Source organism: Triticum aestivum, chromosome 2A (genome assembly GCF_018294505.1).
Source record: "Triticum aestivum cultivar Chinese Spring chromosome 2A, IWGSC CS RefSeq v2.1, whole genome shotgun sequence".
Classification (NCBI taxonomy): Eukaryota; Viridiplantae; Streptophyta; class Magnoliopsida; order Poales; family Poaceae; genus Triticum; species Triticum aestivum.
The window spans coordinates 709,955,248-709,972,498 of record NC_057797.1 but is presented as its reverse complement, the minus strand read 5'-3'; the positions used below and the strand labels follow the sequence as shown (position 1 = coordinate 709,972,498).

Here is a 17,251-nt window from a genome sequence, read left to right as displayed (position 1 = left end):
TCCGTATCTAGATAAATTTAAGACAAGAATTTTGGGACGGAGGGAGTACATTTTTTATATATCATGAAAATTTTATATATACCCATTAAGCACATGTGAGGTAGAGAGGCGCCATGGCTCGATTCTCAGTTCCGTCTACGCTAAAGGCCGTAAGCTCAACTGTGGAGACGATGGCGACTGGTGCGACATGAACGCGGGAGGCGGCTGGAAGCCTCAGGGGAGGGTGGAGGCTCTGGAGGTGGCAGTGTTCCAGTGCCCTGACTTCGCTGATGAGCCCTAGCTTGTGGTGGGAGGTGACAACAGTAGGATGAGGCTCAAAAGGCGACAATAGGTGCTGGGTGGTGGGGTGGGGGGAGTGGGGGCGGTTGCAGCGAGATGAGGCTCTAGAGGTGGAGATAGGTGCCATGGTAAGAATTTCTTTTTGGAATATTCAAGCCACCAAGATACTTTGAATGATGAATCAATTTTTTTATGAGAGAAAATTCTAATCTATTTATCAATCATGGCAGTACAGAGAACACTAGAGGTAATAAAAATTACAACCAGGTCCACGAACCACCTAGCAACGACTACAAGCACTGGAGCGAGCCAAAGATGCGCCGCCGTCATCGCCCCTCTCTCACCGGAGTCGGGCAAACCTTATTGTAGTAGACAGTTGGGAAATCGTCATGCTAAGGCCCAAAGAACCAATGCACCAAAGCAGTAACTATTGCCAATGAAAATAGTTGTAGATTGGAAAGATCAGACTTGTAACCAAAGGAACGAAGACGAACAAAAACTGGATCCAAATAGATTCATTGAAGACCAGCACGACCGAATCCCGCGAGATCCGACGGAGATACACTTCCACATCCTCCTTCTCACCATCGGGGCGACGATAGGACGTGGGAAGACATTATTCGTACCGAGGGACATCGCCACCGCCACATAGCCCCAACCAAGACGTTGAACCTAACAAAAACGAGAACGAGATCCCTCCCGCCGGTGGGGGCCTGAGATCCTGCGCACCTCCACGTTCCAGAGGTCATTGGAGGTGGGGCAGATCGGCGGCGGCACCGGCGTTATGACGAACCAATTGACGTTCAAATTGTCAAAAAAATATTTGGAACTCAACTACATTATCTTCAACTTTGTGCATATAAAGAGTTAATGCTATTTACCATGATCAAATGTTTCTTTTGACACAACTTTACAGATTTACGAAATTTTGTCGCAAGTTACCCTATTTTTTTTTGCGGGGAACAAGTTACCCTGTTTCGACATAACTAAGCCACCATTTGTAACTTTTAATTTTTTTTGTGCCACTAATTATCATTTTTAATTTTTTATGTGACTCTAATTAGCAGTTTTTCGACAATAAATAGATGCTGCGAATGTAGGAGCCCTGTTTGGAATGCATAAATGCGAAGTAATTTCCACAAGAGTCAGACGATCTTACTTTTAACACTTCAGTTGCTCAGGTTTGGAAATAATGAAAGCGTGCTTAGACGTTGGGCCTTAAATGGGCTACTACGTATGTAGAGAGTGACCGCGCTGCTCTCCTCCGACCGAGCGCCGGCCTTCGCGGCCCTCACTCCGCTAGGGCTTCGGTCGGCGGTTCCTTGGCGGCTCCGTTTCCTCCTCCCACCCACTCGGCCGCTCCCTAGCTATATAACCGCACCCACGTCCGCGGCGCTCCCATTCTCACCAGTCCAGTCCACCACCATCCGGCGACGGGAGAGGAGAGGAGAGCGGCAACCGGCGGCAAGGATGCAGATCTTCGTGAAGACGCTGACGGGGAAGACCATCACGGTTGAGGCGGAGAGCGGCGGCGCCGTCGACAGCCTCAAGGCCAAGATCCACGACAAGGAAGGTACGCCCCTCCGCCTCCTCCCACAACGGACTCCGGCCGCCTTCACCGGCGTCGGTAGCGCCTTTCCTCGCATCCGCGTGCTGCGCCGTTGCTCGAAATGCCCGCCTTGCTGCGCCTTCTTGCTTGATTTTACCACGCGCGCCTCCTCGATCTACATACGGTTTGATTCGCTAGACAACCGCGGCGCGAAAAAGGGGCCAATTTTTATCCTGAATCTGTGGCCGTCTTGTGGTGCGAGGCTAACCGTGGACGCTGTGTTGGCTTCGATGATCGCAGGTATCCTGCCGGACCAGCAGCGCCTCATCTTCGCCGGGAAGCTGCTTGGCGACGGCCGCACCCTGGCCGACTACAACGTCCAGAGGGAGTCCACGCTTCACCTCGTGCTGGGCCTCGCCGGCGGGGACAAGGGCTCCTGCTACCCGCCCAAGATGGAGCCTAACCTGCTCGCCCTCGCGCTCAAGTACAGGCAGCACAGGCTTGTTTGCCGCAAGTATGTGCTATTCCTTGGACAATTTCTTTCACTATATACATCGATTTGCCTTTTGGTCTGGAACTCTGGATGCCTATGAATGGTTGAAGCTTGTGAATTGAGATGTTTCTATTGTGGTCTGGATGCTGCCTATGAATGATAGCGGCTTGTGATGCAATGTTTCTATTGTTGTCTGTTCAATGGGGAAACATCGATTTGCCTTTTGGTCTGGAACTCTGGATGCCTATGAATGGTTGAAGCTTGTGAATTGAGATGTTTCTATTGTGGTCTGGATGCTGCCTATGAATGATAGCGGCTTGTGATGCAATGTTTCTATTGTTGTCTGTTCAATGGGGATCGATGCATATGTAGATCATATCTCCGTGGTTTGGAACTAGCTAGGCTAGCTCATTGGCATGCTTTTTATGAAGGGATACTACGATAGGTGTAGAGTACATACTGTTTCTTCCACGATTCATCGATATATGCTGCTGTTACAGGCATCTTTGTATCTGGATGTCTTATGCATGACAGAAGCTTGTGAATTTAAATGTTTCTTTTGTGGTCTGTCCGATGGGGATCAATGCATATGTAGATCATATCCCTGTGTGGCTTGGATGCAAGAACTAGCTTATTAGCATACTTTTTATCAAGTACTAGTTGAGGCGTATAGATGGGCTATTTCTTTCATGATTCATCGATATATGCAGATATTCTGCTGTTACATGCATGTTTGTATATGGATGTCTATGCGTGACACAAGTTTGGGAATTGTGATGCTTCTGTTGTCTGTCCGATGGGGAACAATGCATATGCAGATCATATCTCTGTGTGGTTTGGAACGAGGGAACTACACTAGCTTATTAGCATACTCTTGAGGTGTAGATTGACTATTTCTTTCAAGATTCAACGATATGCATGCAGTTGTTTACATGTTTGTATCTTGATGATCTATGCATGACAAAAGTTTGTGAAATGCAATGTTTCTTTTGTGATCTGTTCGATGGGTATGGATGCATATTTATATTGTATCTCTGTGTGGTTGGAACTAGCTTATTAGCACACTTTTGATCAAGTACTAGTTGAGGTGTAGATGGACTGTTTCTTTCACGATTCATCCATTTATGGTGCTTTCACATGCATGTTTGTTTATATATGGATCAATGAAATGGATGCATGTCTAGGCATGATAGGAACTTGGGAATTGTGATGTTTCTGTTGTGGTCTGTTTGATGGGGATTGATGCATATGTACATCATGTCTCTGTGATGTTTAAATGTTTAATTTGGATCCAGGGAATTAGCTTATTAGCATACTTTTCATCAAGTACTAGTTGAGGTGTAGATGGACTAGTTCTTTCATGATTCATCAATATGCAGTTGTTTACATGTTTGTATCTAGATGTCGTCTATGCATGGCACAAGCTTGTGAATTGAAATATTTCTTTGTGCGTGGTCTGTTTGATGGAGATTGATGCCTATGTAGATCAAATCTCTGTGTGCTTTTGATCCACAGGAAACTAGGTAGTTTTTATCAAGTAGAAGAGTATATCCTAACTTGTCCATGATTTGCGTTGCAGGTGCTATGCACGCCTGCCCCTCAGGTCTGCCAACTGCCGCAAGAAGAAGTGCGGCCACAGCAATGAGATCAGGCCCAAGGAGAAGCTGCGCTACCACTGAAGCATTGGAAACTTGACCCTGGGAGACATGCCATAGCTGGATTAACTGGGAGTTCAAAGTTTGGTTCGAGTCTTAGCTAGTTTCTTGGATATGAAGTTTCATCCTAGTTAAATGTTGCTTCTGTAATCTAGAACCCTGAAAGATGCTGCTAGTACGTTGCTCTTGTATTAGTTTCTGTCCTGGCACTTTGCAATCTGCTCTTGCATGAATTAATGGTGAAATGAAGTATTCGAGGTCTACTTGCATTGAATGATCAAGTCAAATAGTGCTCTTGCTTTCCTATGTTTCTGTCATGCATGTACTATGGTTGAATCTAATTACTGTACTTGTAAACACAGGCTTTCGTCGTCCAAATCAAAATGTGAGACTCTGTATTTGTTGCCACATCTGGAGCATCATAGACGAAATTTTGTTGGGAAACCGAATGCCATCTGCATGCAAAACAGAGTTGCAGCACTGAAATCGCATTACCTTGTCACCTACTCGCTGAATCCATGCTTGTTGTCACATATATACTGCCAGCCCTTGTCGATCAGATCATACGGTGTAGATGGAATTCCAGGGACCATACTAAGAGAGATGTTCATAGTTGCAGCCCCCTTGTGACCCGGCCTGAGAGAAGTTGAGAATTAGGAAACACCGAAGCGGTAGAGTTAAAGACATACAAAGCATGGACAGCTGAACCTGAATGTAAATTGGGCAAGGCCTGAACCTGAAACAAAGCATGGACACCTGAACCTGATTCAGAGGTGCACGCGACCATGCATCGTCGCAGCAGGGAGATGGATTTCTCTACTGCAGCTTCAGCCATGTTCAGCACTTTTGATATGTGCACTTTGGACCCTTGGACATTGGTTGAGGGGAGGTTGGAGAATCCGAAGGATTCCACACAGGCACTTTCTTCAGATAAAGGCCTAGTTTTTTTTCTTTTTGCGGGATAAAGGCCTAGTTGCAATGTGCAATCCGGATCTTCAATGGAAAACCAACAAACTTGCCAAACTTGTAGACAAAATCTTGCCAAAACGAACGACGTTCAGCTAGCAGGAGTTGAGGGCACGGTCGAGGATTTTGCGGTTTCTGATCAGATCCGTGCGCCAAAAATGGAAGGGTACCAGTTTCAGGAAGGCTATGGTGGGGAAGTGCACTCGGGAGTCGATCGGAGTCCAACCCGGCCGTTGCCTTCCTTCCTACAAAAACGCACAAATTAACCCACCCCCAACCCCGGCCGTGAGCACGACGAGCGATGGGGAGCTCCACGTCGTCCACCCGCCGTGCCGCCAACACGGCGCAGGGCTGGCGCGCGGACTTGGAGGCCTCGAGCGACAAAGTGCAGCAGGGCTCTCACGTGCTCGAGATCACAGGGTACAGCCAGTACCGGGAGCGACTCGGGGAACGGCGCCGCCGCAGAGTAACGTCGCCCGTGTTCGCCGTCGGGGGCCACGACTGGAGGATTCACTTCTACCGGAGAGCGGTTTTTTGTAGGACAAGCTACACGGTACCCCCTATTATAGCCGTTCAATCTGAACTCTGGTGCATCTGGATGTGTGCATACATTAAAAAATCAGCAGCTAGGCAGGTGCTTAGTGCTTAATAACCTGACAGTGGATGGAGACCCATGATAGAGACCGGCAAGAAAGGCAACAGTGTCTGCCACTATGCACTGCCATTGCTACAGTTCTGTACAAATAAAAAACACTCTCTCTTTGATGGATGACTATTTACAAGAAGGAATCTTTCCTCACAAAAAGCTCTCTCTTTCCTCGCATGCAAATAGAATCTGCATCCAAATGCGCAAGCTCTCTCTCTCTCTCATATGTTCTCTCTCACATTCATAAATAAAGCCTCATTTTAAAATAAATCCTCACAGAGCTTCACTCTCTCTTCTCTATAAAATAATTCTTCTCTCTCTGTCACACGCTACCTGTCTCTTCAAATTTGCAAAGAATTTTTCTGTCTCTTCAAGACTCCCACGTAGGCACTTCTCTCTCTTTCAAAGAAATTTCTCAGTGATTTTTTTCTCACTCACACCTGCTACCTCTCTCTTGACTTTTTGCCGTAGGGGTGTCACACTTTTCTATTAGCTGCCCCACTCCGTTTCTCTCTTTCACTGTTGCAGCAGTGCTCCTAGGAATATGACAGAAGGCTGTAGCCATGCAGACAAGACAACACGTTCTGCTAATGGCACTGCAGCGAACAGCTACACTGCTGCTGATGCTCCTTTTGTGCACAAATCTCAAAGCAAACCAACAGTCTAGATAAGAGGTACTGTGGAGCTCGAGTTAGGAAGAAACTTTCTGCTTCTACCCAGGCGGGATCAGCTGGGACATGGACTTTTACAAAGACTACGTGGCGGTGTACCTCAGCTTAGAGAGCAAGGACGCCAGGGTGAGGGCGTCCTTCAAGCTCAGTCTGGTGGACGTGACGGGATCCTCGCCGCTGCATACCTTGACAAAGACACACGACTTCTGTGCCGCCGACGGCGGGAAGAGCCGCTCCGGCATCAACGGTTTCAAGAAGAGGGCCGAGGTAGAGGCGCCGCCGTACCTCCGCCACGACCGCCTCACCGTTGAGTGCGTCATCACCATCGTCGAGGATGCGAAGCCGTTCATGGAGGTGCCGCCGTCCGACATCACGGAGCATCTCGGGAAGCTCTTGAAGGTGAAAGTGGGCGCCGACGTGGTCTTCATGGTCCAAGGAGAGGATTTCCCTGCCCACAAGGCGATGCTCGCGATGTAGTCGCCCATGTTCAAAGCGGAGCTGTATGGCGCGATGAGAGAACAAGGAGACATCATGGGTGAAAGGGTCGATATGGTTGACTAGAGGGGGGGGGGTGAATAGGCAACTAACAATTTTTAGCTTTTCTTTACCAAATTAAAACTTTGCATCAAAGTAGGTTGTCTAGATGTGCAACTAGGTGAGCAACCTATATGATGCAACAACAACGAACATACAAGCAAGCAAGAGAAGTAACACTAATAAGCTTGCACAAGTAAAGGTAAGAGATAACCAAGAGTGGACCCGGTGAAGACGAGGATGTGTTACTGAAGTTCCTTCCTTTTGAGGGGAAGTACGTCTCCGTTAGAGCGGTGTGGAGGCACAATGCTCCCCAAGAAGCCACTAGGGCTACCGTATTCTCCTCACGCCCTCACACAATGCGAGATGCCGTGATTCCACTATTGGTGCCCTTGGAGGCGGCGACCGGACCTTTACAAACAAGGTCGGGCCAAACTCCACAACTCAATCGGAGGCTCCCAACAACACCACGAATCTTCACCACAATGGACTATGGCTCCGTAGTGATCTCAACCGTCTAGGGTGCTCAAACACCCAAGAGTAACAAGATCCGCTAGGGATTCGTGGGGGAATCAAATATCTCTTGGTGGAAGTGTAGATCAGGGCCTTCTCCACTAATCCCGAGCAAATCAACAAGTTTGGTTGGCTAGGGAGAGAGATCGGGTGAAAATGGAGCTTGGAGCAATAATGGAGGTTTTGGGGGAAGAGGTAGGTCAACGAAGAAGAAGGGGACCCCCTTTTATAGTGGGAGTAACAATCCAACCGTTACCCCACTAAAAAACCCCGCAGAGGGCGGTACTACCGCAGGGGGCAGCGGTACTACCGCTGGAACCAGCGGTACTACCGCTCCCCCTTACGGTACTACCACCCAGCCAGAGAGAGCTTGAAGATAGAGGAGGGACTGGCCCAACGCGGTACTGCCGGACAGGCCCCGCGCGGTACTGCCGCGGTGGTAGGGCGGTACTACCGCTCTCGAGAGGTACTACCGCACCTACTACCGCTGCAAGTGCCGCTCAACCCGACACGAGAAGTGCCCCCCTCGAGTCGAGGCGGTAGTGGCCCGGTACCACAGCGGCACTACCGCTGAGGACCCTCAAGCGATACTACCGCTGGACACCGCGGTACTACCGCTGGGGCCAAAGACTGCCCAAATCAGCAGGGAATCAAACCTCCAACGACGCGGAAAGGCCGAGAGGGTGTGAAACGAAAGCATATGTGATGATTCCACCCTACCCTTACCAAAGCGGACCCTCTCTTGATAGTACTGTGACTCCTACGAAACTAGTCCACCAACAAGAAACGAAAGAGCTACACCGTCTTGAAACACACTCCGAGGGGAAAAGAGATCGTCTCGAGCCAAAGGATGAATATCTGAAATGCTCAAAGCACATGGTTAGTCCGCAAATATGTTGTCATCAATAACCAAAACTACATCGAGAGAGATATGCCTTAACAATCTCCCCCTTTTTGGTGGATTGATGACAACCAGGGATTTGCACAGGGAAAAGACATAAAAGTAAGGATACTTAGAACTACAAAATTGAAGGAAATATGCCCTAGAGGCAATAACAAAGTTATTATTTATTTCCTTATATCATGATAAATGTTTATTATTCATGCTAGAATTGTATTAACCGGAAACATAATACATGTGTGAATACATAGACAAACAGAGTGTCACTAGTATGCCTCTACTTGACTAGCTCGTTGATCAAAGATGGTTATGTTTCCTAACCATAGACATGAGTTGTCATTTTATTAACGGGATCGCATCATTAGGAGAATGATGTGATTGACATGACCCATTCCATTAGCTTAGCACCCGATCGTTTAGTATGTTGCTATTGCTTTCTTCATGACTTATACGTGTTCCTATGACTATGAGATTATGCAACCCCCGTTTACCGGAGGAACACTTTGTGTGCTACCAAACGTCACAACATAAGTGGGTGATTATAAAGGTGCTCTACAGGTGTCTCCAAAGGTACATGTTGGGTTGGCGTATTTCGAGGTTAGGGTTTGTCGCTCCGATTGTCGGAGAGGTATCTCTAGGCCCTCTCGGTAATACACATCACTTAAGCCTTGCAAGCAATGCAACTAATAAGTTAGTTGCAAGATGATGTATTACGGAACGAGTAAAGAGACTTGCCGGTAACGAGATTGAACTAGGTATTGAGATACCGACGATCGAATCTCGGGCAAGTAACAGACCGATGACAAAGGGAACAACGTATGTTGTTATGCGGTCTGACCGATAAAGATCTTCGTAGAATATGTAGGAGCCAATATGAGCATCCAGGTTCCGCTATTGGTTATTGACCGGAGATGTGTCTCGGTCATGTCTACATTGTTCTCGAACCCGTAGGGTCCGCACGCTTAACGTTACGATGACAGTTTCATTATGAGTTTATATATTTTGATGTACCGAAGGTTGTTCGGAGTCCCGGATGTGATCACAGACTTGACGAGGAGTCTCGAAATGGTTGAGACATAAAGATCGATATATTGGACGACTATATTTGGACACCGGAAAGGTTTCGGGTAAGATTGGGACAATACCGGATCACCGGGAGGTTATCGGAAACCCCCGGGAGGTATATGGGCCTTATTGGGCCTTAGTGGAAAGGAGGGGAAAGGAGCAAGGGAGGGGGCGCGCCCCCCAAGCCCAATCCGAATTGGGAAGGGGGCCGGCCCCCCTTTCCTTCCTCCCTCCTTCCTCTTCTTTCCCTCTCCTACTCCTAATAGGAAAAAGGGGAGTCCTACTCCCGGTAGGAGTTGGACTCCCCCCCTTGGGCGCGCCACCCTCCTTGGACGGCCCCATCCTCCACTCCTTTATATACGAGGGCAGGGGGCACCCCAGAGACACAACAATTGATCTCTTAATCTCTTAGCCGTGTGCGGTGCCCCCCTCCACCATAATCCACCTCGATCATATCGTAGCGGTGCTTAGTCGAAGCCCTGCGTCGGTAGAACATCATCATCGTCACCACACCGTCGTGCTGACGAAACTCTCCCTCAACACTCGGCTGGATCGGAGTTCGAGGGACGTCATCGAGTTGAACATGTGCAGAACTCGGAGGTGCCGTGCGTTCGGTACTTGATCGGTCGGATCGTGAAGACGTACGACTACATCAACCACATTGTGCTAATGCTTCCGCTTTCGGTCTACGAGGGTACGTAGACAACACTCTCCCCTCTCATTGCTATGCATCACCATGATCTTGCGTGTGCGTAGGAAAATTTGAAATTACTACGTTCCCCAACAAAAATATAGACGGGCTCCCCCTGAATGTGTGCACCTAGTTAGTAGTGCCTTTGGAATGCAAGACACACACATTAGGATCAACACTCCCCCTATATTTTATAGTCCAAAAATTCTAAGCACAGGATACATGATCGCAGGGTATAGAACATGATAAGCATGCATCTCATAAGATACTTCAGTACTGAATAGACATAGATAATAAAGGTAAAGATAAGGTAGCATATGTCTCACACCATATGTCTAGAACTTAGGTCTCATGGCACCAAACCAAACCAAGCAAAATGACGAGAAAACACAAGACACCACACACACCACAAAGACACACTCGCAACATGGCAACAACACAAATCCCTAAAACTCTCTCCCCCTTTGGCAGTGAGACACCAAAAGGGAAAAGCGCGCTGCTACGGCTCCAGGTGATAGCAAGCTGAGGATCTCGAACATCATGTCTCAGCGTGATCGTCTGCACCTCCGTTGTCGGTCGGAAACTGCTCGGCGTCTGAATCAGTCCATGGGCAATGCTGCTGAATCCACTCCTCCTCGTTAGTGATCCTCTCCTCAGATCCGTTGTTAACAGTGGCACCCAACTGGCGCATGAGCTCCTTGTGACGTCTATGGGCCTTCTTCTCAGAGACATGAGACATGTACTGGCCATGAGACTCCATGCAGAAAAGTTTCTTCATCTTGCGCTTGATCCTCTTAGCCCATGAGGGCTCCACACTGGAGGGCTCATAGTCCTCACCCTTGTCGGCCTCAGCATCGTCCTTGGACTCCATGTCAGCCTCAGAAGGTGGAGCATCAGAACAAGGGGCCTGGGTGCCCCAGTTGTCCTTCTTCCGCAGACGTTTGATATCATGAGAAATCAACTCTCCAGTTTCCAACACAGCCCTGTGATAGTGATGTGCCCAGGCCTTCTCAATGAGCAGCATGATGAAAGGACCATAGATCGGACACTTGCGCTTAGAAATGGCAGAAAGAAGCTCAGACCACATAACATGAGAAATGTCCAGGGTCTCTCTAGTGGTTTCTTCCTTCTCATGCTGGCAGAAGAGAAACATGTCCACAAGATAGGAGTGGACCATATCCAGATTCCCAATGCGCGGGAAAAGAGTCTCATGGAAAACACGGTGAAGGATGTCCAGATAGGTAGACAGCTCATAGGTTACCTTCTTTGTCTTGGGGTTAACCTTCTGAGAGCAGTAGGGCCAGAGAGCTTGCTTGCGGGTGGAAGTGACATTGCGGTGAGGACGGAAGCCGACTGGATGCTCAAGCCCGTGATCTTCCACCCCAAGTAACTCCATAAAGGCCTTCCACGTGATAGTGAGCAACTTGCCATTCGTCATCCAAGTCAAGGTCCTTTCTGCATCAGTTCCAAGATGGACAGTGGCATAGAATTGGCATATGATGTCGGCATCAAAGTCCTTGTTGAACTGCATGATTCTGAGAATGTTCAACTGAGTGCACATCTGAAGGGCTTCGCCAAAGTACTCAGGGTCCTTTTCCATTGGATCGGTGTCGATGGAACGGACATCAACAAAGTGATTCTTCTTAGCCTTGATCACATCAAAGAAGATGGAGAACTAAAAGCGGTTCCAGAACGGGCGGTTAACCAAAGTGGGATCTTGGACTTCCTCATAGGGGTTGAGGCGACGCTTTGCCCAAAATTCCTCGGCAGTCATCTCAGTCACAGTCTTTCCCTTTGGCTTGTTTGCAGATCTCTTCGAGTGCTGAGGTGGCGGTGGAGCACTTGAGGTTGCGCCTGCTGGCAGTGGTTGAGCACTAGAGGAACCACCTGCTGACTCAGAAGTGTGGTAGCGCTTTGACATTGCACGACCGGGGTTGACACGACGGACCTGCTGCTCAGGATGATCATCACCTGGAACCAAACACATGACCGGAAGAAACACACGAAAGAAAGAGCATAAGCCACCAAACAAAACAACAAGGATCAAAGCTTGGTAGGAAAACATGGAACTGGGCATCCAGCGGTAGTACCGCGACCCAACAGCGGCAGTACCGCTTGAGCGGTAGTACCGTGGCACAACAGCGGCAGTACCACTCGAGGAGAGCGGTAGTACCGCGCCAGATGGGGAACGGCGGTTCCCTACTACCGTGGTCAGATCCGGCACTACCGGAGATGCTAAATTCAAAAAGAGACCTACCAAACTACAATCCACAGGGCCTAGAGGCCATCTCCATCCTACTCAAGCCCCGCCTTAGCCAAAAGACAAGAAGAACAATGCCTATTGCCCCTAAAAACTAGATGCAAGATCTAGGCAAAGAGAGAACGGGAACGGGGGCAATACCGACATCCATGGATAGAGGACGTGGTGGGGATCAACTCCACCGAAGGAAATGGAGAGGGACGGCACGAAAACGGTGGCCGGCCGGGCCCCTCCTGTGGTGAGAGGTTGCTGGAGCAACGAGGAAGACGAGTGGGGGCGAATGGGTATGGGGAGAAACAACTCCCCCTGCCCCGACATAACCCCCCGTCGCCCGCCCCACAGGGGTAGTACTGCTGGGGTGGGCGGTAGTACTGCTTGACGCTTATCAGCGGTAGTACCGCTCACGCAGCAGTAGTACCGCTCTGCCGCAAAAAGGGCCGACCAAACCAGGTAGAACACAAGAGAAGAAACCGAGACAAAACAAGAACACACACACACAACACCGACAAAAAGAAAGAAGACACACACCTCTCCAAGAGAGGACGGTGGCCGAGGCCACCTATGTTTGATTTCAGAGGTATGGCGCCACGAAGATTTTAACCTTGGGCCCATGACCAACACTCATCTTTGAAGCACAAGTACCATTAAAAATGGCTAATGTGAAAGAGTTTGGTTAGTTTATGCATGATGGGGGGAGGGAAAGTTCATTGAGAGAACAACACTCCCCCTATGTCCATGCCTACACCTAGACTAGACAACAAGTTGAGTGAGGTGGGGTGTGCAAGGGTTCAAGTCACATTGCTCGAATCAATGATATTTAGCTCATGCCTTAACTCGTGAAATCTTGCTTCATCCAAAGGCTTCGTGAAAATATCTGCAAGGTTATCATGAGTGTTGACATAGTTAAGCTCGATCTCCCCTCGCCTAATGTGATCCCGGATGAAGTGATACCTAATCTCAATATGTTTTGTCTTGAAGTGTTGCACTGGTTTGAGAGAAATCTTGATGGCACTTTCATTGTCACACCAAAGAGGCACTTTGTCACAAGTGACACCGTAATCCTTTAAAGTTTGCCTCATCCATAAAAGTTGTGCACAACAACTACCGGCAGCCACATATTCCGCTTCCGTGGACGAGAGAGACACACAACTTTGCTTCTTGGAAGACCAACTCACCAAAGAGCAACCAGGAAATTGGCACCCTCCGGAAGTGAACTTCCTATCCACTTTGTCTCCCACCCAATCCGAGTCCGAGTAACCTACAAGCTTAAAGTTTGCTCCTCTTGGGTACCAAAGGCCAAAGTTTGGGGTATGAGCCAAATATCGAAAGATTCGCTTGACCGCCACAAAGTGACTTTCCTTAGGTGCGGCTTGAAACCATGCACAAATTCCCACACTCAACATGATATATGGTCTAGATGCACAAAGGTAAAGCAAGGAGCCAATCATGGAACGATATACCTTTTGATCCACCGCTTTACCATTGGGATCAATGTCAAGTTGGCACTTGGTGGGCATGGGAGTGGAAGCCGGCTTGACATCACTTAGCTTGAATCTCTTGAGCATGTCTTGAGTGTATTTGGCTTGGTTTATGAAGGTTCCTTCTCTCCTTTGCTTCACTTCGAACCCGAGAAAGAACTTCAACTCTCCCATGGAAGACATCTTGAACTTTGAGGTCATGAGAGCAGCAAATTCCTCATTGAAAGCTTTGTTAGGGGAACCAAAGATAATATCATCAACATATAATTGGCACACAAACAACTCCCCTTTGACCTTCTTGGTAAAAAGAGTGGGGTCGATTAGCCCAACTTCAAAACCACGGTCTTGTAACAACTCGGTAAGGTGGTCATACCACGCACGTGGGGCTTGTTTAAGGCCATAGGGTGCCTTATCGAGTTGATACACGTGATCCGGAAAGTAGGGATCCTTGAAACCGGGGGGTTGCTTGACATAAACCAATTCATTAATAGGACCATTAAGAAGAGCACTCTTCACATCCATTTGTTGTAACATGGAGTTTGATGAGAATAACGGCTCCCAAGTGGAGCAAAGTGGTACTTGTGATGTAGGTGATGAAATTCTTCCCCAAGCCATAAGAAGAATGGGTGTTGGTCTTATCCTACCCATTGAGGAACCCCTTGTGGCCAAAGGAGAAGGAGAATGTTCTACTCAAGTGGAACCTTCACCAACCCAAGACCCACACGCTTCAGAAGAACAAAGTGAGGGACCTCAACCTCAAGAACAAGATCAAGGGAAAGATCAATCTCAAGATGGTGTTGTAACATCAAGTGATGCCCAAGGTCAAGCTCCCTCCTCCGAGCAAGTTCAAGATCAAGAGCTTCCACGAGATCAAGAACAAGCTCAAGATGACGCTCAAGATGATCAAGTGACCACTCCTTGTCTCACCCCCGAGGAGGAATTGGAGCGTCGTGCCGCCAAGGTTGCTTCCAAGCTCTCCACCAAGGATCATCTCATGACAAATGTGCTTGGAAGCTTAAGAAAGGGGGTAAGCACTCGTAGACAATTAGAAAACTATTGTGAACATCACGCATTTGTCTCTTGTGTTGAACCCCAAAAGGTCTATGAGGCGCTCGAAGATCCGGATTGGCTCAATGCCATGCATGAAGAACTCAACAACTTCGAGCGCAACAAAGTGTGGAGATTGGTGACCATGGTGGCGGAGTTCAAGTCTCCCTACAACTTTTGGGCCAAAGCCATCAACACCGCGTGCCATGCATCTAATCGGCTCTACCTCCGCAAAGGCTTGAACAAGGCTCCACATGAGATACTAACCAACAAATATGCCCTCATAAGCTCTAGCCTCAAATTTAGACAAACATGCACCTTTCTTGAGAATGAAACACTTACACCCGAACACCCGGAAGTACTTGAGGTTGGGCTTGTTACCGGTGAGTATCTCATATGGAGTCTTGTTCAAGCCTTTGCGGAGGTAGAGCCGATTAGATGCATGGCACGCGGTGTTGATGGCTTCGGCCCAAAAGTTGTAGGGAGACTTTAACTCCGCCATCATGGTCCTTGCCGCATCCATCAATGTCCGGTTCTTCCTCTCCGCTACACCATTTTGTTGAGGGGTGTAAGGTGCGGAATATTGATGCTTGATTCCCTCATAACTCAAAAACTCGTCCAAGGTGTAGTTCTTGAACACGGAGCCGTTGTCACTTCTTATTGTCAAGATCTTTGCATTGTGTTGTCGTTGAGCTTGATTTGCAAAGTCGATGACGGTTTGTTGGGTCTCGCTCTTCCTCTTGAAGAAATATACCCAAATGTATCTTGAATAGCCATCTACGATCACCAAGCAATACTTTCTACCCCCAAGACTATCAAAGGATGGAGGTCCAAAAAGATCCAAATGAAGTAGCTCCAAAGGCCTCTTCGAGTAGATGATAGTCATGGGAGGGTGAGCCTTCTCATGTAGCTTTCCTTCGATGCAAGCACTGCAAGCACGATCTTTGCCAAAACTAACATTTGTTAGTCCATGGACATGGTCCCCCTTGAGAAGACTTTGCAAAGATATCATATTGACGTGGGCAAGACGGCGATGCCAAAGCCATCCCACGTCAACTTTAGCCATTAGGCATGTCGCGGTCTTAGCGGGTCGCTCCGAAAAGTTAATCACATAGAGACCGTTCTCGACGTGCCCAACAAAGGCTACTTTAAGAGTCTTGCTCCATAAGAGGGCCACGGAATCAATATCAAAGAAAGTGGCAAAGCCCATGAGTGCTAGTTGACGAAGGGAAAGTAAATTGTATGCAAGGGACTCAACAAGCATGACCTTCTTGATCGTAAGATCATGAGAAATGACAACTTTGCCGAGTCCCAATACCTTAGAAGACAAGGCATCACCCCACTCGACATTGGTGGGCATGGATGGAATCTTTTGCACGTCCACCACCAAGTCCTTGCTTCCGGTCATATGATTAGTAGCTCCACTATCGAGCAACCATGATCCCCCACCAGAAGCAAACACCTACAAGAGATCAATGCTTGGTTTAGGTACCCATTCTATAATGGGTCCTTTGATGTTAGTAACAAGGGTCTTAGGAACCCAAATAGACCATTCAATGTACTCATAAGGAGAACCAACAAATTTGGCATAAACATGCCCATCTCTAGCGCGACACAACACATAAGAAGGGTTAAAGTCGCCGGCTTTGTTGGGAAGGGGAGCGTTTCCCTTCTTGGCATCACTACCCCTCATGGAGTTCTTCTCCTTATCCTTAGTAGCACCCTCACCATCCTTCACAAAGGTTTGCTTGAGAGGAGGAGGTCGTTTGCCTTGTCATTCTTCTTCTTGTTCTTGGACTTGGGCACGTATCCAATCCCTTCCTTGGCCACAACTCCCTTTTGGTTGGTCAAAAGGTCATTGAGGTTCTTCTCGCCTTGTATGCAAGACACAAGACCTTTCTCAAGTTGCACCTTTAGCTTAGCGTTCTCCTCAACAAGATGCACATGCTCACAACACGGGTTAGTAGCATTTGCATTATCAATTAACATCATACGAGGAAAAGTGGCTTTCTCCTTGGTTAGCTTTACTTGAAGTTGATCATGAGACTCTTTGAGGCTAGCATGAGCACCCTTCAAGACCTTGTGAGCCTTGTCAAGTAGATCAAACTCCTCTTTGAGTCTAACAAGATCAACTCCAAGTTTGGTCTTCTCGGAGTTTAGCACACAAGAAACAACGAGAGCATGATCAAACTCTTTCTTTAACTTAGCATGATCATCGTTGTGTGACTCCTTAAGAGCCAAACAAAGACCACGCTCTTCCTCAAGAGCATTGGAAAGATCCGAAATCTCATCGGCATAGTCACGACTATGCCCCTCCATCTTGGAGATAGTATCTTCATGAGACTCGATCATGTCATTGGCTTCACCAAGTTGTTCCAAGAGAGCAACAAAATGCTTCTTGGATTTACCCTTGAGTTTACCCATAAAGGACTAAAACTCATTTTCCTCCACATTAGATCCCTCACATTCATCAATGCAATCCATCAAGGAAGGATTATTAATG

General features: G+C 48.0%; 1 protein-coding gene and 1 pseudogene across 1 annotated transcript; both read left to right on the top strand.

The window, feature by feature from the left end:
• Nucleotides 1–1,578: 1,578 nt before the first annotated feature.
• On the top strand, nt 1,579–4,257 carry LOC123190433 (ubiquitin). The gene is made up of 3 exons (XM_044603071.1): nt 1,579–1,852; nt 2,129–2,342; nt 3,901–4,257. The coding sequence occupies exons 1-3, from the start codon at nt 1,750–1,752 to the stop codon at nt 3,998–4,000; spliced, it is 417 nt and encodes a 138-aa protein (XP_044459006.1). The 5' UTR covers nt 1,579–1,749; the 3' UTR covers nt 4,001–4,257.
• A 986-nt stretch (nt 4,258–5,243) lies between these two features.
• Nucleotides 5,244–6,820, top strand: LOC123191888 (BTB/POZ and MATH domain-containing protein 1-like; annotated as a pseudogene).
• Nucleotides 6,821–17,251: the final 10,431 nt, after the last annotated feature.